Here is a 21,903-nt window from a genome sequence, read left to right as displayed (position 1 = left end):
TCAATAAATAGAACAAATAAATATTAAATAGAGGCTGAGTCCTCTCAGCCTGTTCAATATATGTACAATGCATAGCAAAATAACAGTGATTGGCTGTTGCAGACAGGTTTGGTACAACTTCAGTCCCCCAAAACAACAAAAGCTTTGACAAAGGTTGCAGTCAACATAAAGTAAAGCTCAACAGAGTGCTATAACCCGTGAGGAAAAGAAAGAACATGACAGTGCTTTGAAATATCCCTTATCTTTGCTTTCCAGCAAACCTGCAGAGATTGTGCTGGGTTTTCCAGAGCCTGGCCCCAGTGCTGGGGTTAGAAGAGGAGGGAGAAGCCTTGTTTGGTGTGACAAGGCAGGTCCAAGGAGTGGGGAGAGCCAACAGCATGAGTCCAGGGTCAGGGAGATGTTTGCATCTCTTGTGCAGCCAGCTGCAGGTGAGCAGCAATTCACCTACACCAAAATGACCAAGCTGCCTTTCCACCAGGTGAATGCTGCTCTTTGCAGAGAGTGCCAGCAGCCATCCCAGATGCCAGACAGGGAGCAAAAATCCATAAAAGCAATGGATGTACAAAACAAACATTAAAAAAATCATAACAAAACAAACAGTGCTGGCAAAAGGCACAGAGACAGAAAAGCTCATGGGCTTCTTGCAAACCAATGGAAAACTCAGTAGTCCAATGACAAGAGGGCGATGCTCCTGGTTGTACTAAAAATCATAAATAAGTTAAAAAATAAATACCACCACTGAGGGAAATTCCTGTGTATATGCACACGTGCACATACACACACACACACGCACGCAGACTCGGTTAGGTCCTGTCACCAGAGGCTGGATGTTGCAAGCATCTTCAGCACGATTCACTCTCTCACGGTCCCATTTCCTTAGTTTTTTTCCATGGGTGGGTCACTGTGCGGCGATAAACACGGCAGGGGAGCCTTAGCGACCGCATCCTCCCCAGAGAGCAGCGCTGCCTCTGCACAGCAGCTCGGTTTCGGGTTGTGCGGCGGCTGCGGAGCCAAGGGAAGCTGCGGCGGCAGCCAGCTGGAACCCCGCCGGCACGGAGCGGGGCCACATCCCCCCGCAGCGCTGCAAACACCCCATCGCTCGGCTGGCAGAGAGCAGAGCCTCCCTGTCACCTCTGTGAGGTCCTAGACCCATTGCTCTGGTGACATCCATGGTGTTTTTTACACGGCTCTAGCGAGAAATCCTAGATTCTAACATGGAAACAGACCAGCTGCCCTGCATCCCTCTGTCCATCGCGCTGCCCTGCTCGGGAGAGCACGGCTGAAGGGACACGTTTGGCAGCAGGAGTGACAGCCACTCCTCCAGTCACCTCGCTGAGAGGGACCAGCACTGTAAACCTTCACACCAGAACAGTGACATGGATACATTCAAACAAACAAACAGATCAAAAAATAACTGACTGTTAAAAAAATAAGGAAAAAAAAAAAAAAAGAATAAATAAATACTGGTAAGGGTGACCACCTGCATCCATTCTGACATACCATTAAAAATAGAAGAATAAATAAATAAATACATCAATAAATAACAAAGGGGGTTACTCTGACACAATTCCACAGGGGAAACCCCAGGAGTGCTGAGCTGCCACGGGCTGTGCAAGGAGAGGCAGCCCTGGGAGCCACTGTCATCCCCTGCCACCTCAGAGCCACCTCCTGTCCCCACGATGCTGCCCTGATGTGCTGCTTTGATCATCCGTCCCCAGCCACAGGGAACTCAAGTCAGTGTTGTGGTTTGGTATTTACACCAGTTGCACCAAGTCCCTCTTCTTTTCTTTCCTAGTTTCTGAGCCCCCAGCTGGCTGCTTCCTTGATACAGAGGCGTGTGCTTTAGGGGGTGTTAAGGGGTGTGAGGCCACTCTCCGAACACTGGTGGATCTGGGGTTTGGGCTCCCATCACTGCCTTTGGGTCTTCCTGGGGAGCAGGAGGACAGGGAGTTTTAGCATCAAATTGGGAGAGACTCTTTGGGGCAGAAATGTGAGGTTTTCAGCCCTTTAAGAGAAGGGAGCTCAGTGCAGGAGATGGCTAAGGGGCTGCTGTCAGGGCCAGGGCAGGAGGGAAGGCAGGGGCACCCTGATTCTCACTCTGCTGAAAGAACAACCCATCCTGTATCCCTCAATCACAGACCTAAAGCCTCTGCTCAGCCCTGCCAGGAATGTTCTTCTCTATGTCCTAGGAAGTGGCCTCCCAAGAGATGGGTACATGTCCCCAGCAAGCCCCTGACCCCACCAGTGCCCAGCTCTCTGCTCCAGCCACCCTCATCCTCAAATAATCTACAGAGAGTGAGGCAGGGGATGAGGGACTGGGAAAAAGGGAGCTTTGGGGGTTGAAGGCACAGGATGAGGGGGACCAGCAGTAGGAAGGATACTGGAAAAAAAGGGACTCCTGGCATTAATCTTCCCTCTGTACCACCCAGGTGGAAACAGCCCCCACACTACTGTACTTTACAGCAGATAACAGGTTTATATGCTTGCTAAGGTACCACATGGCCCTGGCCTTACTCCACTCATGGCTTTACCCCTTCACCTGCTGCCAGAGGGACTAGGGGGCTGTAGGTACCTGGGGGGGTGCACTTCTTTCTACCCCCTCTCCTCCTCCAGCATATGCTGGTTCCACTTAGCCCTTTTCTGTGACACTTAAAGTGACACACCTCCTTGACTCATTAAGCCCAAACTTGTTAATAATCATACAGGATGGAAGGGGAGGGGATGGAAAAAGGGAGGGAAGTCTTAAGCCCAAATTAGCGTCTCTAAGCACCCAGGTGTTGTAAGAGAAAGAAACTCCTCAGCACCAGCTCAGCCTGTGCTGGGAGAAACCTTTGTTACCCTGCAAAACACAGTAATTGCACAGGCAGCTGGGCTGGCAGGGAGACAAAACCCCAGGGCTGCCTGGGCAGGCAGGGCCCTCTTGGCTGCCTGTAGCTGCCTGCACAAACATGCAATTGGGGGGTGGGCCCTCTCCCCCCTGCACAGCTCTGTTCTCCCAGCCACAAACTGGGGTGCGAGTGCATCTGCCCCAGCTTGGTGTGGGCCCTGTGAAGGGGCTGCTAGTCCTGCCTCAGGGGAACCTGAGGGTCTCGAGGAGAAATTACATCCTGAAATTCTGGCACTGCTCGAAAATTGCTGCCCCTGTTCCTCACCATATCTGCTGCAGACCTCAGCAGTTTGTTCACAAGCAGGTCACAGTGATGGGGGGGATAAGACAACCCTGTGAAAGATGATGCTTACCTGGTAGGAAAGGGCAGGAGAAAGAGAGAAAATGGCCTTCTTTTTTTTCCCTAGGAATTCTGTCAGGAAGGATTTCTAGCCTTCTATTTATAGCAGGGACTGGCTGACTGGCACTGCAGAGTGGTCAGAAACCCTGGAGGAGAGACCCAAGGGACCTGATATTTGCCTTGGTGGGGACAGGTCACCCCCACTCACCATCAGAGCTTCCCAGCAAATTCCTAACTGGATGTCTCCCTCTGACAGAAAATAATTTGCTGGCTCTTGTCATTGCAGACGAGCAAGGAGCTGAATTCTTTCCTTTGGACCAGCTGGTAGAGCTTTGGAGAGCAGCAGTGATGGGGAGACAGGGATGTCAGGGAGGATGGAGCAGACTGTCTGTCGTGACAAACCCTCTGGGAGGCACCGACGCATCTTCCAGCCCTGGCCTGGGGATCTGGGACGGATCCACTCACTCCACAGGTCGCAAAGGGGCCGCGCTGGGCGCACGAGGCAGGGAAGGGGGACCTGGCACTGCCACCACGTCGGTATCGAGGAGGATGATTGCTATCGATGGCCAGGCAGGTGGGAAGGATGCGGAGAATGCCAGGAATTTGGAGGAGCAGGCGGCACTCCCTAGCGACCCAGGCTGTCGGAGCTGCCTCCTGAGTCATAGCTCCTGCTCCTGCTGCGGCTGCTCCTGGGGCCCGAGCTCCGGCTGCGGCTCCTGCTCCCAGCGCTGCTGCTGCTCCAGCTTCGGCTCCGGCTTGTCCGGTAGCTGGAGTAGCTCCGGCTCCGGGAGCGGCTGAAGCTGCTGTACCAGGAGGAAAAGCTGCTGGCGCTGCTGGAGGAGGAGGGACTGGGACGGTAGTAGGGGATGGGGCGCTTGCGGGCGCTGTGAAGAGAGAGGTGTGTGTCAGCAGCAACACAAGGACCGATTTACCGCCACAGCATCCCAAATCACCACTGCTTGCTCTGCTCAACACTCTCCAGAAATGTCATTGTGTTTATTTAAAAGAAAAAAAATAAATAAAGAGATCAGGTAACTGACAGGCCTTGGGATTCAAACCACCCACCCTCAGGGCCTTGGGGAATGTCCCAGGCACCAAGTCTGAGACTCTCTGCCTGGTGTCCCAAAGAGCTCTCTCTGCGGTGTGGGATACCTACCACAGGAGAAGGTGAAACAAAAGGTCTGCAGGGGGGGTGATCCCAGTAACTGCTGGGAGAGTCCCTGCTCCTACTTCATCGGCCTTTTCTCTATGTTGTAAATGAGATGCCCCTTCCTCCATCCTCCCTTGGCCTCTAAGTCCCCAAGCCCTAGGAGGGGTGGAAGGACCTGCTGATCAAGCTTAGAGAAACGAGCCTTTTCCTGGAGCAACCTCCGCTGGTGAGGGCTGGGACCCAAGGGCTGCCCACGTCCCTCCAGGAAGCTCTGGCTGAGCTTGTCTGCAAAGGATGGGACCACATCCTCTTACCTTGTGATGCGCCGAGCTTCCAGGTGGCTGGGAGAGTCTCTCCTGCGCTTCCTCAGCGGGGAATAGGAGCGGCGCCGCCGGCGGTCGCGCTCCCTGTGGGACTCCTTCTCACTGGAGCCGTACTTGTGCTCTCGCTCGTGTTCTCTGGGGAAAGCACAGGTTGGGAACTGTCACTGCTGGCTTTTTTGTGGGGCGGGTTTTGGATGTGGAGGCCATGACCCACGAAGGCACAGACGAGCAGAGGGCACTTAGCTTTAAAAGGGACCACTGTAAGTAAAGTGCTCTGGGGGCATCAGCCACTGATTTAGCTGGACAGACAAGACACCCACAAATTGGGTCTGGGGTTTTCAGCAGTGTCTCCTGGTGGCCCCGTGCTGCCGAGTTAAGATGGCTCCCGTGTACCTGCGTCTGTGGTTGCACTCTGTATTTAGCTCTCTAAAATTGTTTTTGCTGGCCATGCTGCAGAAGCAGATGAGAACAACCCTGCCAGCAGGCCTCACGTGAGCAGAGGGCCCCGAGTACCCCTGCAGGGCCATGCAGCTCTGCACAGCTTGCCAGAGGGAGTGCCGGCGTTGCTATGGTTCTATCCTTTGTTAAATTCCCATACACGTCAGCACAGGCCCTTCTGTGGAGTGTAGCTGACTTCATCCCCCCTGCTCAATACCATCTGCAAAACAATATGTTACAGGTCAAGTGCCTGATCCTTGCACGCAGGAAATATTCTCCTACGCCAGTGCAGGGATTGTCACAGCCTGCAGGAATCAGACCACGGGAATGTTAAAATTTTAAGGGTGCAAAACGTTCACGGCAGCAGAGATGTTACCAGAAAAACCTGCCCAAAGGCATCTAGGACTGAGCTGTGAGATGGCTGTTTTCTGTGGGGTGTGGAGAGATTGCATCTTCCCCTGCAGGGCTGGCTGAGTGCCAGCATGAGGGTACCTGGCATCTGCCCATGCAGTAGGGATGCTTCCTGGGGCCTGACAACTCCGGAAGAACTGAAAAGCAGTGCCTTTCCCTACTGCAATGAGATCCCTCTCTGACAAGGGCTGCAGCCCTGCTGCAGTGGCTGCTGGCTGGGGTGGGCTTCTTGGGTGATGAACACTGTGGGCAGACCCAGCTGGAGCCTGGTGCTCTGCCCACCAGCATGACAGAGAGGGGCTCTCCCCGGGTTTTCCTGTGAGACATCTTCCCCTCACATCAGGCCCTGCCAGACACCACTGAGCAGCCATCTGTGCACTCTTGGCTCCATAGTGTCCCTCACAACAGCTTGGAGCAGAGGAACAGCCACTTTGCATGCCACACGCTCTGAGTGTGAGATGCCATGATGCTTCAAAGCCAGGGATAATCCAGATCTCCCTCCCAGCAACCAACTCCCAAAAGTGCTTTGTGTGAAATTGTCCCGAATCAGTGCAGGGCATCCTTGGCCATGAGTAATGTGGTTTTCCCCACAGAAAGTGAAAGGCTAATCTCTGGGCTCTTCCCTCTGCAGCCAGCACCTGCTCTGGGGCAACAAATGGCAAGGAACTTCCAGTGGACTGAGGGCCAACATAACAATACAGCCATACACCTTACCCTGTGTGCCCTGCTCCCTCTCACACTGGTGCTGAGGACCAAAGCACCCAGTGAGGAAGCTGAGGGAGCAGTCTGGGGCTGGCAGGAGCCAGCAAGTGTGCTGGAACCCAAGCAGGTGATGGAGGCAGTGGGAAAACCTGAGGCAGCAGGTATCACATGAGGAGAGAGCCATACCTGCTAGGGCTGTAGCGGGAGTAACTGGGGCTCCGACGAGGCCTTGAACTCCTGCTCCCAGGACTTTTTTTGCAGGATTTGGAGGAATAGCTGGGGGAACGTGAAGAAGACCTGGGAATAGACAAGAACCATAGAGAAGCTAAAGATTGGGGAGGGAGGGGCTGTACCAGTCTCCTCTGAATCTGGGCTCCTGTGAGGAAGAGATGCCCATTATTTTAAGGCCTGGGACCAGCTCTGTGTGGCCAGTTCACCCCAAGCCATGTGCATCCCTAGGCACCTCCCCAAACTCTTACACCTCCTCCTGCAAGGAGTCTGCAAGCCTGCAAGAGTTAAGACATTGGCCAGGATCACAGAGACAGCAGTATTAGCTGGCCTTACCTTTTCTCTGAAGAGCAGGACCTGCTTCGGGAGTACTTGGGAGAGTCCTTGTGGTGTGAGGAGCTGGAGTGGCTGGAACGGCTGGAGCCGGGGGAGGATCTGCCGGTGCTGGTGTAGGACCCGCTGCGGGAGCACGGCCGCAGAGGGGAGCTGTGGGCTGGGGACGGGAGGGCGTTTCCCTTCTTCTCCTCTGGACAGCTGAGACACAAGGACAGGCACCCTCTGTGAAGGTGTATTTGGACAGTCATTGGAGCTACGGCTGAACTGGGACTGGTCTCTGGCTGAGGGGAGCACCACACTCCAGCCAACAAGCACTCCCATCCTCCCATTTCCCACCTGGGGATAAAGATCTCTTGGCTTCCCAGGCTGCTGTTACAGAGACCCCACGTGTGTGGGTCAGAGCCCAGGAGCTCACCCTCTACACTGTGGAAGAGAGGGCAGAGCCTAGGACAGGCCAGTGAGGGAGCAAGGTGAGAAGAGCTGGAGGAAAGGAAAGCCAGAGCATGGCAAGCAAGGGCCTGTGCTCCAGCCTGGCCATGGAGCAGCATGAGCAGGCACGTCTTGTTGCCTTTGGACAGGGCTGTGTGAATTCCTCTGCTTCTAGAAGTGCCCTGGCTATGAATCAAGATTACAGCCTAGTAGTGAGGCATCCTCCCGACAGCCAGGGCCAGCTGCAATCCCAGCTCCACCCATGGGAAGGCAGAGTTATCCCACCGGAGTCACAATGTGGAAGTATAACACAACCCTGAACTTTCACACTGACTGAAAATCGAGGGCTTGTTCTTCCTAAGACCAATTCCTCTCTCTCTCGTCTCTCATTCGGTGCTCCCACCCCCACAACACATCCTGGCTCTAACTCCCAGCATTTAAGATGTGAAGGCCTGAGCTGGAAGAGCTCCCTAACTCCAATGCCCGAGCACAACCTGGGTAGCAGCCACCACATTCCAGTGCCTTCATCCTAACAGCACATGGCAAACCCCCAGGCCTGGGAGGCAGTGATGGAGGCTGCATCTGCTCCTCTCTCCTGATGGTGACCTGTGGCTCCTGGTGGTGGTTTGACTCCCAACCCCAGTGCCCCAGCACACAGGGCTGCTGCTGTGTTACCCCACAGCCAGTGAGGCACCTGCCCTTCCTTGTGCTCCCCAGCTGCAGGAGATGCTATCTTGTCACCCAGGGCCAGTCCTGAATGATCTGGGAAAGAGAAGGATGGATTTGGCTCATTGGACAGGTGAAAGAACAGCCCATAATTGTTTTAGCAAAAATGAACCCTGCTCCCCTTCCCCACAGTAAGAGAAGCACAACAATCCCTTGATGCACCTTTCCAGACTTTGCCTAGAGGGCCAGAGGCTCTTTTCTTTGACACTGTCATTCCCAGCAGAGCAGGGCTGTGTCAGGACACAGCTCAGCCCAGGGCCAAACCCTGCATTTAGCCACATTAATGCCAGAAGACCCAACACAGGCAATGCCCAGGGGTGTGATGGCTGGGTTTGCATCTTTCTCCTCAGGCTAGTGTTGGTCACTGTGGGGTTGTGGACTCCTGGCTAGCAACACTGGGTCTGATTTATATCTAACTGCCTCCAGACTACAAAAACCTCCTTGCCAGCTCACCACTGCTGCTGGTGAGTGGGCAGGAGATACAGAGAAACAACCTATTTGGCTGCCAGCAGCAGCTACTGGTAATTACTGACCTTCGGTCTTGTCCTTGGGCATCTGGAGACAGGTTTTCCAAAGCTGTTCCCTTGGTCTGGGAAAAGCAACTGGTGAAGGAATTTCCTGAATCAGAGCTGTTATCACTGTTGGCCAGTTTGGGCTTCCCAGATGAGAAGGCATGGCCAAAGCCATCATGGACTAGACTTCTTTTCTCCTGGCTGTCCTTTGACCTGGATGAGCTGGTTTGAGTGGAGGGAGGGGAGGAAGTATCGTTTCCTGAGTCATATTCATGATACTCTCCATTCTGCCTGGGTAGGTTGCCAGGCGAGCTGTCTGTTTTGGTTAAGAGGTCAGCAGAAGACCCTGACTGAGAGATCTGAAAGCAAAAAAGCCATTTGGCATTGTTTGAATGTGGTTTTTTTTTTTGGGGGGTGGGTGGTTTTTGGTTTTACTTTGCTTTTTCTTTTTTTTTTTTTTTTTAAATAAACTCAGAAATGTTACCATCATGATGCACTGAAACAAAAGGAAAGAAAGTAAGAAAGAAAGGAAAAAGAAGAAAGAGGAGAAGAAAAGAAAAGCACATAGCCCTAAAGAAATCCACAGTAAGAAGAAACTTCTTTTCCCCCTGCTATGATAATGGGAAGATTCAGAGATCATGCAAAGAGTATCAGCATGCAAATCATGTTAAACAAAGAGTTCAACAACATAAATGGGCAACCAAAGAATCAAAAGAACTAACTAAATAAAAAATGTGTAACAGAGGACAAAGCCCTTCTTTAACCTTAGAGGGGGAGGAAAAAAAGAAAAGGGAATATACATATAAAAACCCTACGTAATCCTTAGAAAGCAAACAAAAAGGAAACAAAATCTTAAATGAGTGAATTTTTTAAGCTGCCTTAATAAAGAGGCTGAATGAATGCCACTAAAAGAAGCAAAGAAAAAATCAAATCAAACCAAATTAAGGGCTTCTGTACAAAGTAAAAACTAGCAAATAAACAAGCTTATCATTTTGAAAAAAAGAAAAAAAAAAAAAAAGAAAAAGGGGGGAGGGGGAAAAAAAGAAAAATCCCTCTGGAAATAAAAGGTATAGAGATACTTCTTTGTGTGCTTTTTTCCCCCTGAAGAAGATACAGTTAATGCTCTCGAGTGACCTCTAATAAATTCCCTGGTGTCTTGTGGATCCACTTACCCATCAAGAACTCCTCCTTTAGTAGGTAAGGTGTAAGAAAAAAGGAAGAGCGGGCAACATAAGTCCATCATTAGAGTCTCAAATTACATGAAAAAAACATAACCCCTCTCTTCAATCCACACTGCCAACTGTTTCCTTGCCTCCTCTACGCAAATGTCATGCCTGCTTTTTCTCTGCTTGCTTGTCTCGCTTATTATTCATTTTTTGTTTCCTTCTTCTGCTTTAAATGAGGCTGATCCAGCCTGTTCCTGGAGGCTGATTGCTTGTGCTGAACAGTTGCAGCTTGCACTAAATCCCCTTGGGTTTCATGGAAGTGGAAGAGGGAACTCAAGTGAGGGAAGAAGTAAAAAAATAGAGGAGGAAAAATATTCCCCCCTCTGTGCCCTGTTGGAGAATTATTCTGTTGGAGACCTGATCACCCCTCTGTTGGGGAAGGGGATGAGAGCCCTGCTCCTGCCAGCCTCTGTGTGGGGGTTCAACCACACCCTGGCTGGGTCTTGGTGGGTTGCTGAACCTGAGGAGGACCCCAAACCCACACTAGCTGCCCTGGGCAGGGCTGTTGTCTGGGACCCCAAGCACTACCAAGGGGATTTACCTCATCTGAGTATTTTATAGTTCAGTTTTAACTCTAATAGCATTTGCCTGAGCCAGTCAGGAATGTCCTGGTGCTGGGAGTGAGGCTACATCAGTGCTAATGTCTGTCCTCAAAATGGGGTCAGAATTAGGGCCAAATGAGGACCCAGCACATCTGTACTCTGTGTGGCCTCATCCTCTTTCACTCAGATGCTCTGCTCTCCTCACTCCCACCTGTAAGGTTTGGTCCAGGGTCCTTAGAGTGTGGATACACATATTTGATTCTCCAGGCTCAGGACAGTCCTCCAATGCAATCTCAGCAAGCTCTGCTCCCTAAACAGCTGCCTCTGTCCTCATGCCCTGCTCTGGGACATGCAATGCCTTCCCTCTACACCACACTCTCCTGGAGACCTGGGCCATGCCCTCACACATCTGGGGAGTTCTGATCTGAGAAAACCTTATTGCAATGCTGGTAATATCTTAGGGAGCAGAGGAGATCAGTTGTCACACAGCAGGGCCAGGGTCAGCCCCTTTGGAGACCTTAGCCCTGGACTGACTGGCATGGGTAAGCAGCTCCTCATCCACAGAGGGACTACAGGCCCAGCCTAGGTCACTTTTTACCTGGAGCTCCTTCATCCATGGAGCTCCATCCCATCAGATGGTGCCTTCATATCCCCCCTCCTGCCTGTGGCATCTGCTCTGTGTCTTCACGAGGGGGTTGCTCTCAATCTAATTCAAGAGGTACTAACTGGGACAGCTGACTCAGACACATGTGCTGACCCAGCAGTGACTGAAACCAGAGCAGAGCTACCAGCACACAGAGCAGCTCCCAGCACACCATCCTTGGCATGATTACTGCCCACAACAAGCTCATGCTCTGAAAACACCTGGAATTGGAGGATCTCCAAGTACTTCCTATGTTGCCAGAGAAAGAGGCATTACTGCTCCTGGGATAATGGACAGAAGAACAGGAATTAGTTCAGCCCAGCAAATCCACACTGGAGGTGGAGACTCCCCCTTCCCTAGAAATACTGATTTCTAAGCCCTGTTCAATCCTAACTTGGAGGCATCAGGAGCTCCAACAGCAGACATGGAACATGAGGTGAAACTTGCACCTTCAACACAGAAGCCCTGGACAGAGCAATAACATCTCCCAGATGTTCCTAACTAGAAACAAGTGAAGACATACATCTCAAGTCCTCATTTCAGCACCTGGTGCTGCTCCTTGCTACTTCTCAGCTCTAGCACTTCTTTACATGCCCCTGTTTCCTGCAGTAGAAACTGGAATATCAAAGGAGCATAAGAGAGCCAGGTAACCAGCTCTGGTTTTCACCATTTCTGAAACTCTGATAGAACTGACCTTCTTGCTATGAACCACCATGCTCTCCCCAGCCACATCTCATAAGACACAGGTTTGCACTTTTAAGTATGGCATCAGATTATTTTTTTTAAAAGCTGGGTTATGGGTTGCATTAGATCTGAACCAGCTTTTGACCACTTTTCATTTACAGGCATAAGATCACCACATGAGAACCTCTGGCTACAGAGGTGAGAAAGGCCTGGAATGGGTACAGGGCTGCTCTGAGGGACACTGGCCCCAGCATCACACAAGCAAACACCTCACATCTGTTCCCTCCCCATCAAAACCAAAAGGCTTTTATTTCTGCCAAGAAATACAGCAGTTTCTTGGCTTTTCTACAACAACTTTTTAGACTGGTGCTGGGACCTGGGATGTTTGCTCTTGCTTCGCCTTCTCTGAAGTCTACCTGCAAAGCAGCAGCTGTTGTCAGCACATCACAGAATCTGTCAGATGATAGGGAGAGATCAGCAAGCTCAACACCTGTGGTAGCAGCACTCTAGGAAGAGGCAACATGTGGATCTTGGTGAAATATGGAGGAGCCCACAGCCCTTGTGAGGGCTGCAGGGTCTGGCCTGGGCAAGACAGGTGCCAAAGGGAGGGACAGCAGCTTCCCAGCCCCACCACCTCGAGGTACCAGGCTGTCACCAGAACCTTCCTGCAGGCTCCAAGGAGATTTGTGTCCTGGGACAAGAGCCAGGACAAATCTCAAGATGCTTGACTCACCTATCTGCTTGGAGACAATTTGCCCATCTGACAATCTTGGCTTTGCTTCTGAAAGACACACCAGCCACATGAGATGGCAACTGAGCATCACATCAGAAAACACTGTGCAGAGCTCCACTGAATTCTAATGGCTGGTTATTTTTCTAGGGTGCCTTAAAAAGAGTCTGCTCTTTCATGAATCTAATTTTCTCTATGCCAACATTTGGATTCCATCCCGCTCTAGTAAGTAATTAAATAATCTCAGTGAACTTTGCTTCCTCCAGCTTTCAGCAGGGGACCTACAGCTGCCCTCAAGGGAACCCAAGATATGTATTTATTGACTTTTTTTTTTGTTGTTTCAAATCATTATTTAATCAAGATGAAGGGAGAATAGAAATGAAGCCTTTGCTCCTACTCCAGACTGCAGTTTTGGGTGTGATCCTAGACCAAGAGGCAGTGTCATCTCATAGGTTACAAAAAACCAATCACTGCTCATCTTCCAATTAAACTGAACAAGTCTATTTACTCTGCTGCAAACAGCTTTGGGACAAAAGTTGTCTATACATTTTCTCAGCTATAAGGGGACCTAAACACAGCAATGAGCAGCTTGGCCAAGCCTCACTTGCAGTTACAGGTTTTATTTCTTGTTTCTTTGTTTGTTTTTTTTAAACTCTTGTTTTGCAAGTGACTTTGAAGTGGAGTTAACTTTTTTTTTTTCAGAGGTGCATGTCTCCCTTTCTCTCTTTTTCTGGGCATTGCAGTAATGAAAGGAATAAAATGGTTGTGTCAATAACCCCCACCAAGCCTTGCTCTCAGTGAGGGCTTGGCAGACAGCTGCTGAGGAGCTGCTGGGGTGGGGAGCAGCACCTGCTGAGAGGGGCTGCTCAGGGGAGGACTCCATCTCCCATATCTGGGGGGGGAAGCCTTTCCTGGGGGATTTGCCCGTGTTGAAAAAACAACCTTTTGGTAAGGGTGGACAAAAATAGTGGTGCTGGAGGAATAGAAATACCTTCCCCACACCCCCAATTATGAATCTCCAGTTTGAGGAAAATTGAGTGGAAAGTATCCTTTTGTTTGCTAGGTGGGCAGTTGAGGATGAGGGTCTCTCTACCACAAGGGGCTGACACAACTGTCCATGTAAGGTCAGAGCTTGGGTTATTTGGGGCTAGAGAAAACACTGCTGAGCAGCCTGGCTCACAGACCCATGACTGGGGGTAAATTCCTGACAATGCCAGGCTAAGGTCTGTTTCTGCAAAGATCTTTTCAGCCTGCTGGGGTGCAGCCAATATTGTGTGACAGGCCAGCATGTCCCCAGCTCAGCTCAGGCCAGGCTGGCACTGCTTTGGAGCAAGGTTTTGCTTCCCACCACCTCCCCTGGTACCTCGTGTACAGCACAGCTCTTCCATGGCTGCAGGCATCCCTCCCTCACCCCAGGCTGCTGGCCTCCCTGTGGTCCCAGCTCTGAGCTGCAAATCTATCAGACCAGGGGTAACTTCAGTCTCCTGGCTGAGAAGGGAGAAAAGGAAAAGCAAAAAGAAAAGACTTTCCATACTTATGGAAGGCTTTGCCTTTCTGCTCGTCGAGGTCTCTGTTGTTGTCAGAAAAACTGCTGCCTGACAGTGAAAATAACACCTTTTCCTATGTAAACCACAACCCTGGCTAGAAAAGAGAGCAACAGCAAGCCAATACCCAGATCTGCTATAAGGTTCCCTCCTGCACATGCTCTCCCAGCCCCCACACAGCATCTCCTCACTCCTGCTTCTCTGCAGACACATGAGCACAAACAGCATCATTTGGAACAACCATACCCCACTGAGCCTCACTGAAAATCTGGCTCAAGCCTTGTTAATTTGTGACATTGTAAACGAGCTTCAGTGGAATCAAAGGAGCTAGCAAGAAAAGTGTGCAGTGTGCAGTTATCTTCATCAGGTACAGCAAAGGCAATTAGATTCATACCCTGCGGTTACTTAGATTGCACAGTGGCCCAGAATACATCTGTATCTGTGTGGAACAAACTGTCTGTAGCAGGTTGGGGGTGTATTCTGTTCAAAAGCAGATGCTGCATATCACCCACAGTCTCTGCATGCTGAGGCACAGCCCCACAATCCTGTACTCAACAGGTGGCTATTGCAGCTGCATGGGCTAAAAGGGAAAATGAGAGGGAGCAGCTTGGAAATGTACTGCCAAAAAAGAAAAGTAGCAGGGAACTTTGGGGTGTTTCTGCACGTGTGCATGCGTGTGCGTGCACCAGCTGAGGCGTAAAGGCAAGGGGGAGAGAAGCAGCAAGGCAGATGCATGGGCAGGGTCTTCTTTTGGATGCTTTATCCCTCATAAGTTACAGGTAGACCTAGTTAGAAAATGTGGCTAGTTCCAGCAGAAAGGAAAATAAACTGGGTATGGCAGAATGTGCCACAAAATACTTTTCTCTGGGTCTTGTATGTACACTGGGATCCTCTCTGGACAATCCCTTTCCTCTGGAGATATGACAATGCATCTCTCCAGTTTGGCTTGGAAGCCCAGGACAGAAGGACACACCAGCCCCCACAGAAGACTGAAACATGGCATTTCTAAACCCAATTCTGGATTTTTCCACAAAAGCTGCTTTTTTCCAGTAATTTATTTTTAATAAGTGATCAACATTTTCAGGAAGAGCACATTTTTATTTCATAACATATCCAGGCTGCTCTCAAAGTAGGTTCTGACAGAACTAAGCTTATTTATAGAGCACCCATTTAACTCTAAAAAAAAGAGAGGCATCAAAGAGTTGTGTACAGTCATTAATAAATGAGTCTAGAAGTTCCCATTCCGTTTTTCCCTTGCCAGTTATGAGTACATGATATTTAATTACTTCATTCAAATCCAGGGGCAGCACTTAACTAGGGGCTTCCTTTTAAACAAGTGTTTAAATATGCTCTTGAATGATGTCCCAACAGAGTGTGCCTTTTTTTGGGAACAAAAGGACACGAGTGGATTGCGTAAGTACAGGTACTGATGCCTTTTAATAACTGAAATATTTGCCTGTGTTATAAACTCTTACTAGAAGCAGTGCAGCAGGGGTCTGATTACTTTTACTTTGCATCCATTCCCTCCATCTGTAACTGTAAAGCTCTGATTTTCCCTGCCCTGCAGCTTGTGTGCTCATTTACTTTGAGGGAAGCAAGTGGAAAGGGGAGTGCAGCATGCTTGAGTTTATCTAATTTTAAAGCTTTTACAATTTTAAATTAGAGTTTACTCTTGCTCAGGGAACAGAACAGCTGGCAGTCGGCCTCACAGGACTCAAGGAACCTGCTTTCAGAGAGAGGAAACCTAGTACCAATTACAAACCAGGCTTAGACTTGAAAACATTTGTGTAAATAATGTGGCTTGAATTAAAAACAAACAAACAAAAAACCCCAATCAACGAATCCTGGTGACACAATGCAGTCTTTGGCTGGTTGTTCTTTTGGGAGGAGCTCTGAACTCATTCCTACCTTCTCAAGTTGACAGAGGGCAACACCCCAGGCTTGTGGCAATAAAAGTTTCATAGCTTGTTATTCTTTCTTTGCATGAGCACACACACATCCAAGCCTGGTGTGCAGCTTCTGCTGTTCACCCTCTACCTTATATGGTTTTATAAGCAGTGACTCATGTGCACTACATGCTCAGGAGTTGTATATAGCAAGAACAAATATGCATATCTATCATGTTGAGAGACAGCTTGTGCCTGTCTGTACCCACGTATCATCTCTGTGTATTTTGATGGGAATGCTGTCTGCGTGGGTGTCTCCTCTTGCTGGCACTATCTCATATCTGATGCAGCTACTGTGTATGGCTGAGTATTTATGACTGATGCCTGAGCCTTTAACAGAAAATAATTTCCCTTTTACATATCACTTTGGGGCTTGGAGGACTCAAATGTTACACATCCACACGTGAGTGCCAGATTCTGCACTACCTTGAGTCCTATGTAGCAATTTATCTCCCCAGAATGCCTATCAGATACTAACACCATGATCAAAGAGCATCACACCACTGCTTTGCAGCTACTGGGAACAAAGGGGAAATGTGCCATGGAAAAGGAAGACTTCCTATCAATTTGTATCTAATATTCCCTTCCATCTTTTGCTCCCTCACTGCTAAGGCATGCATTGTATCATCTCTTTCCGTGTATATGGAAAAACATCCCAAGGCACTGAGCCTGATTTTACCCTCAGCTGCACATGCAGTTCCCATTAGCATCAATGAGAGCTGCTCATAAGTCCCAGCTTTGGCCCCTGGGCTTGTCAGTCCAGAGCACAGTGATCCTAGAAGGATCCCTATAGTCAGAAAACATTCCCTGCCAATAAATCACCAACTCATTCAATGTAAATGTTTCTTTTATATATGTTTGATTCCCTTTCTTCCCCTGAAGGGCTAAACTTTTTGGACATGAAGACCAGTGAATTAAGTTAACATCCAGCTGAGCAAAGACTGCATAACAAACACATCCCTGTAAAATATCATTGCTAGAGGCCACCTTTTTTGTTAAATGTCCTCAATTCATTATTAATAGGCTACAGCCTTTGCAAATTTTTCCCCTGTCCAGCCCCGCCCTTGATATGAAAGTGCTGAAGGAAGGAATGATTTTAAATACATTGGAGAACAGCACCATTAATAAATAACACAGTTTCAACCAACTTTGTCTAACGTTGCTATAATTGAGTTATAAAAATTTCATGTCAGATTTCTTGCCCAGATTCCTGTGGCTAGGTCAAGGAAAGAAACACAGTGTGTAATACTTACCACTTCCTTGGGAGACAGGAAGCTGTAGAATGGGAGGGTTTGGCTGGCTTTTTGGCTGGCCTGGTCCTCTGCAGAGGAGCTTCTCTTTGCTGTGATCTTTGAGCGGTGCCTGGAGTGTCTCTGCCGTGTTTTACGCCCTTCCTCCCGAGACCGGGCTCTGTGCCTCCAGAAGACATGAACAGCCCAGCTGTTATTCCTTGGTATTGCAGTAGGGCCCTTTCCCAGCTCCACACAAACCCTTGGCAGCTCAGTGCTGAGCCACTGTGTGTGGGAGAAGATCTTCCACATGACTGCTCTGTGGAGTCATGGTGCAGAGAAAAGAGGTGTTCTGCTTTTCGTTTTTTATTAAAAATATTTTGCATCCAGAGTTTGGAGCTTCACCTCAATTTCAGCTCCAATTCATTATTTTAGGGTGGCTCAAGGCAAACCATACTTTCACACAGTCTTGAACGTCCCTGTTTTAATACACCTCCAGGAGGAGACAGACTCTGCTTGTGCATGAACACCCCTCTAATGACTGACTGCATTCCTCCCCCCACTGATCGCATTAGCTTTTCGTAAGAGGAGTGATGTGGGAGAGTGAGGGTGGTTTGTTCATAACGTTAAGTGCTTTCAGAAAATGTGAAACATGAACTCCTGATGGGTATAAACTATATGACTTGCTATTGCAATGGAGCCTGGTTTAGCACCAGCATCCACTTAGGGGGCCCAGGATGCATCTGTCATACTCAGGACTGAGACTTTAATCAGGTCACAGACAGCGGCTATAAAATGCCGCAGGCAAATATATTTCCATTGCTAAGACCAAGTTTAAGGGTTTCCTGGGACATCAGCAGTACAAAGCCCTTGGGCTGGGGAAGGGAGACCAGGCTGGCATCAGCTGTCATGGGCTGATCAGCAGCCATGGGGATTAGAAGTGACTGCTGGCCCAAAAAGCTGCAACTACTGCTCCTTGAGCCAAAACCCTTCTGTGGCCAAGACCACCAGAAGCTCAACACCCGATATGTGACATGGCTGCCACCAGAATGGGAGGTAGCTCTGCACAGAGCTTGTGGGTCACACGGGCTATTGGAATCACATCCTTGAGCCCCCCAGGAAGTGCTGCAGGACACTCAGCTCAGGGAGCAGTGATGTTACCTGCTTCGGCAGCTGGGGGAGCGCGAGTCGGAGCTCTCGGAGCGGCGGTGGCGGCGAGACTTCCGCGTGCGCCCACGGGAGCTTTGGGAAGCAGAAAGGAAAACCACTGTTAGGACAGCAGGCTAAGGGGGGGGGGGTGGTGAGAGCCAGCAGCTGGCGGCTGAAATCAGTAACATTCAAATCAGAATGGAGATCTGTGTTTTAAACCAGAGATTGGCGTATGAAACATCGTGCAGGACACGAAGGCATGAGAGCCTCCACGTCTTCGTGCCTATGCTGACACCTCAGGCAGGCCATCTTGCCAAGATGCATCCTACCATTTTAACCACAAACTATCAGGATGGCTCTCCAGCCTGCTGGGGAAGGACTGCAGCAGACAGCACAAACCCTTTCTGCTTTCAAGACCTTAAAGAGCAACGTGCTCTCATCTGCTTGCCCTTCACCATGCAGCCTACCCTAACACAGCCAGGAAACAACCTGGGACCTGCCCATTGCTAAGACTTGTTGGGAAGCACCATCTCTCTGATCAACCCATCACAAAGCTCCTACCCTCCCATTTCTTGCTCCAGCCCTCTCTGTGGTGCAGGCTCCTTGTTAAAGAGCAGATGCAGAAGGACAGGCCCCAAGTAACATAGGACACTCTGTACCAGCCAGCCTTCCCCCATGCTCTGAGTGGGAGGATCTAGCCATACCTATGGGCAGCTGTATAACCATGAAGTGTAGCTTCCCTAACCACTGTCTGCTCTGTGCACCGTCCTGCCTGGGGGGCAGGACTTCACCTGGCTTCTTATAGGTGCCCAGCCACAGCTGCACCCTTTTCTGAGAGGCCCACAGGACAGTTACCAGCAAACTGTGTGCAGGGCCCCCTGGTGCACTTCCCTGTGCTCCATTTGGGCTACTACTGACAGATTACCTGGCCCTACAACTGCAGGGCCATGGGTGCCCAACACCAACAGCTTGAAGTCCTGCATGGAGACAGCAAGGTGATGTGTGTGGCAGGCTTCCTGTCCCCTCCTGTGCCCATTCCCTCTCACTGTTGCCCACCACAGCAGTTATTTTAGATCTAGGGACGTTACAGTCTGTCCAGGCTGGCATTGCTGTGCCAGCAGGCAAAGCTAGCAGTGGTTTAGCTTCTGGGAACACTCTGGTTCCACAGCCACCTGTACCAGCCACTGACAGCACTAGCACAACCTGTCTGGGCAGCATTTAACAATTTGCCACTTTAAAAACCTCAGCAGATCAATTGCTTGAGAAAAGCATCTCCTTTAAGACAAAAGGGGTGACCTCCAGGTCAATTGCTTGAATTCTGCCTGGCTGTTTTCACTGACATTTTCACACCCTACAATTAGATTTTTAAAAACTTCACATTTTAGGATCCTCCTTCCTCATTTTCATACAGCTGAAGTCAGCAACACTGAACATCTCTCCCTCACATGGTGTGTTCTTTGTGAAAATCCCCATGTTTGCTCTTCACCCTCTGCATCAGTCCCTCCAGTTCAAGAGCTCTCCCTTTCTGCAGGAGGAAAAACTGGTCTTGTGTGATTTAGATAAGCAGTCACTCAACACAAAGAGAAGCCAAAGCAACTTCCTGATAACCTGGGATGCCTGTGTTTTAACACTGAGACTTCTGGGTGCACAGCAGCTCAGTTTGGGGAAAAAAAAGGTGGCTGTGCTACTGAACATGCAGAAATCACAGAGAAAAGGAGTTGAGCTTTCTGCACACAATAGCAGCTAGGAAGCCAAAAGTTGCAATTCCCAGGAGAATACAGAAGAAGTGAACAACAGAGAAGGCTTAGAAGCCCTCCTGCCAGCCTTGAGGAACCACATTTTGTACCATACCCCTTGGTTGTCTGCTTCAAATGATTAGCCCTGTGCTCTGCTAACACTCCAGGGCAGATGGGAACCTCAACCCCAGAATTTTTACAACCTCTATCACTTCCAATCTCTTCTCTAGTCCCCACTACCCATCCCATTGGGATATTTGGTTGTATTGTATATCATGAGTAACCCCCACTGTAACATCCAAGAGCAGCAAACAAGGAGGAGCTACGTCCCTTCTCAGCAGGAGTGTGCCAGCCTGTCCTCTGGGCAGCAGAGGCTGTGGGGCACCACACTCCACAGGTCTGAGTTCATCCTCTCATGCTGGAGCCTCAGCTCAGAACTGGATGAACTGTACATCCCTATGAGATACAAAGGAAGTAATGAATGAGGAGGCACAGAAGAGAGGGAAAGATCTTCATTGCTCTACCAACCCTCTTCCATTCCAGCCAAATCAGAATTGCTGTTTTTAGCTGAGAAATAATCCGTAGAACTGTTTAGGGCTGTGCAGCCAGTGCTAGCTCCAGGGGACCCACCACATCAAGCACTTCACAGCCCCACAGCTCTACACAGGCAGGGCAGGAAACACCATTAATCTCTACTTACTGTTTTTTGTGTTTTCTTTCTTCCTTTCTCTTACTTTTGGGGCTGGAAGAACTAAATAAGAAATGGCTAATTAATTCAGAGATTTCTGTTCTGATAAAAAGCTGCATGATCACACAGTGTTACAGGTCTGAGAGCCTGCTGACAAATCTGGCTCGTGGGCTTTGCCAAAAAGTGATTTTGCATTTTCCCATAGAAAATATGAATACTTCTTGATACTGTACATACATGTACTGGAGTCAGGAGAGTTCTTCCAGTGCACTGACTCTGAATGTTTCAAAGGTGGGCACTGCTGGGAGATGCCATACTGTTTGCAGATAAACCACAAGAGAAATGAAGACTCGAGATGTAGGATGGATGTAACTTGAATGAGGTTGCCAGGGGCTAGGTCATACCAAGAGGTCTTTTCCAGTTATGTGCTTGATTGCACAGGTTGGGCTGATGACCTGATTCCTCTGGGGTTTGAGGAAGGTAAGGCTGAAAATGGAGAGGGTAGCCCCAGACTCAGAGGGAATGGGGGAGCCAGGGGGGTTCCACAAGAACACGCAAAAGTGTCTTTTCGCCCCCACCCAGTGAACATTAACTTTGTGAGATCTTGAAGAGCCCATTAAACTCCTATTTCTAAGGGACCACCCATACTTGCTCAGCTCTTACCTGTGTCTTCTCTTCTTTGAAGATAACCTGCAAGACACAAATACAGGCATTGAATGTAGGGTGTCACAAATTTGAATCAATGTGCTTAGGCCCAGTGTTAGACTGAGCACTGTGAGAAGATCTTATGTATAACCTGGGCAAAAGGTTCAAAGCCAAAAAGCATCTGACCCTGGACTTCTGTCAGGAGATGGCATCTGTTATTGGGAGTCAGGAGTCTGATGCCTCCCTCTGCCTCCTGGCGCTGGGTTTGAGCAGCTGCTCAACAGCAGTAACATCTTCTACCCCTTGTCCAACCCCCCCCAACAGCCACTGCCAGCAGGGAACTATATTTTTCGAGGGGAAAAAAAAAAACAAACACAAACCTGTTTCTTTTTCGCTTCTTTGAGCTTTTCTTCTTCTTCTTCTTCACGGGCGAGGGGCTGTAGGAGGGAGACCTGAGGAGGCAGAGGGGCATCAGGGACTGCAGAGCTCCCCACAGCCCTCCCTGGCCACCCCAACCCCTACCCCGTCACCAACAACATTCCCCAGGGCTGAGAGGGGCTGGGCGCACCCGGACCCCCACAGGATGGGTGGTGGGGTCAGCCCTGGCCTGGCCTCTGCTGCCCTGAGGGAAGGGTGGTGAGAAAATGGCAGCACCTCCC

At 49.7% G+C, this 21,903-nt stretch overlaps 1 protein-coding gene across 3 annotated transcripts in view; it reads right to left on the bottom strand.

The window, feature by feature from the left end:
* Positions 1-3,693: 3,693 nt before the first annotated feature.
* The window catches only part of SRRM4 (serine/arginine repetitive matrix 4), a 38,473-nt gene continuing 20,263 nt past the window's right edge, over positions 3,694-21,903 (bottom strand). The window contains exons 4-13 of one of the 3 annotated variants that reach the window (XM_051634102.1): positions 21,625-21,696; positions 21,263-21,289; positions 20,612-20,662; positions 18,188-18,268; positions 17,051-17,213; positions 8,504-8,841; positions 6,816-7,037; positions 6,438-6,548; positions 4,692-4,835; positions 3,694-4,111 (exon numbers count right to left, since the gene is read on the bottom strand). In XM_051634102.1, coding sequence (XP_051490062.1) covers positions 3,853-4,111; positions 4,692-4,835; positions 6,438-6,548; positions 6,816-7,037; positions 8,504-8,841; positions 17,051-17,213; positions 18,188-18,268; positions 20,612-20,662; positions 21,263-21,289; positions 21,625-21,696 — 1,468 coding nt within the window. In that variant the 3' untranslated portion in view covers positions 3,694-3,852. The remainder of the gene's footprint in view (positions 4,112-4,691; positions 4,836-6,437; positions 6,549-6,815; positions 7,038-8,503; positions 8,842-17,050; positions 17,214-18,187; positions 18,269-20,611; positions 20,663-21,262; positions 21,290-21,624; positions 21,697-21,903) is intronic. The other 2 variants (XM_051634104.1, XM_051634103.1) reach the window with 2 other exon arrangements.

Source organism: Apus apus, chromosome 16 (genome assembly GCF_020740795.1).
Source record: "Apus apus isolate bApuApu2 chromosome 16, bApuApu2.pri.cur, whole genome shotgun sequence".
NCBI lineage: Eukaryota > Metazoa > Chordata > Aves > Apodiformes > Apodidae > Apus > Apus apus.
Note: the sequence above shows the minus strand (reverse complement) of the source record. Positions and strands in the feature narration are given on the sequence as shown.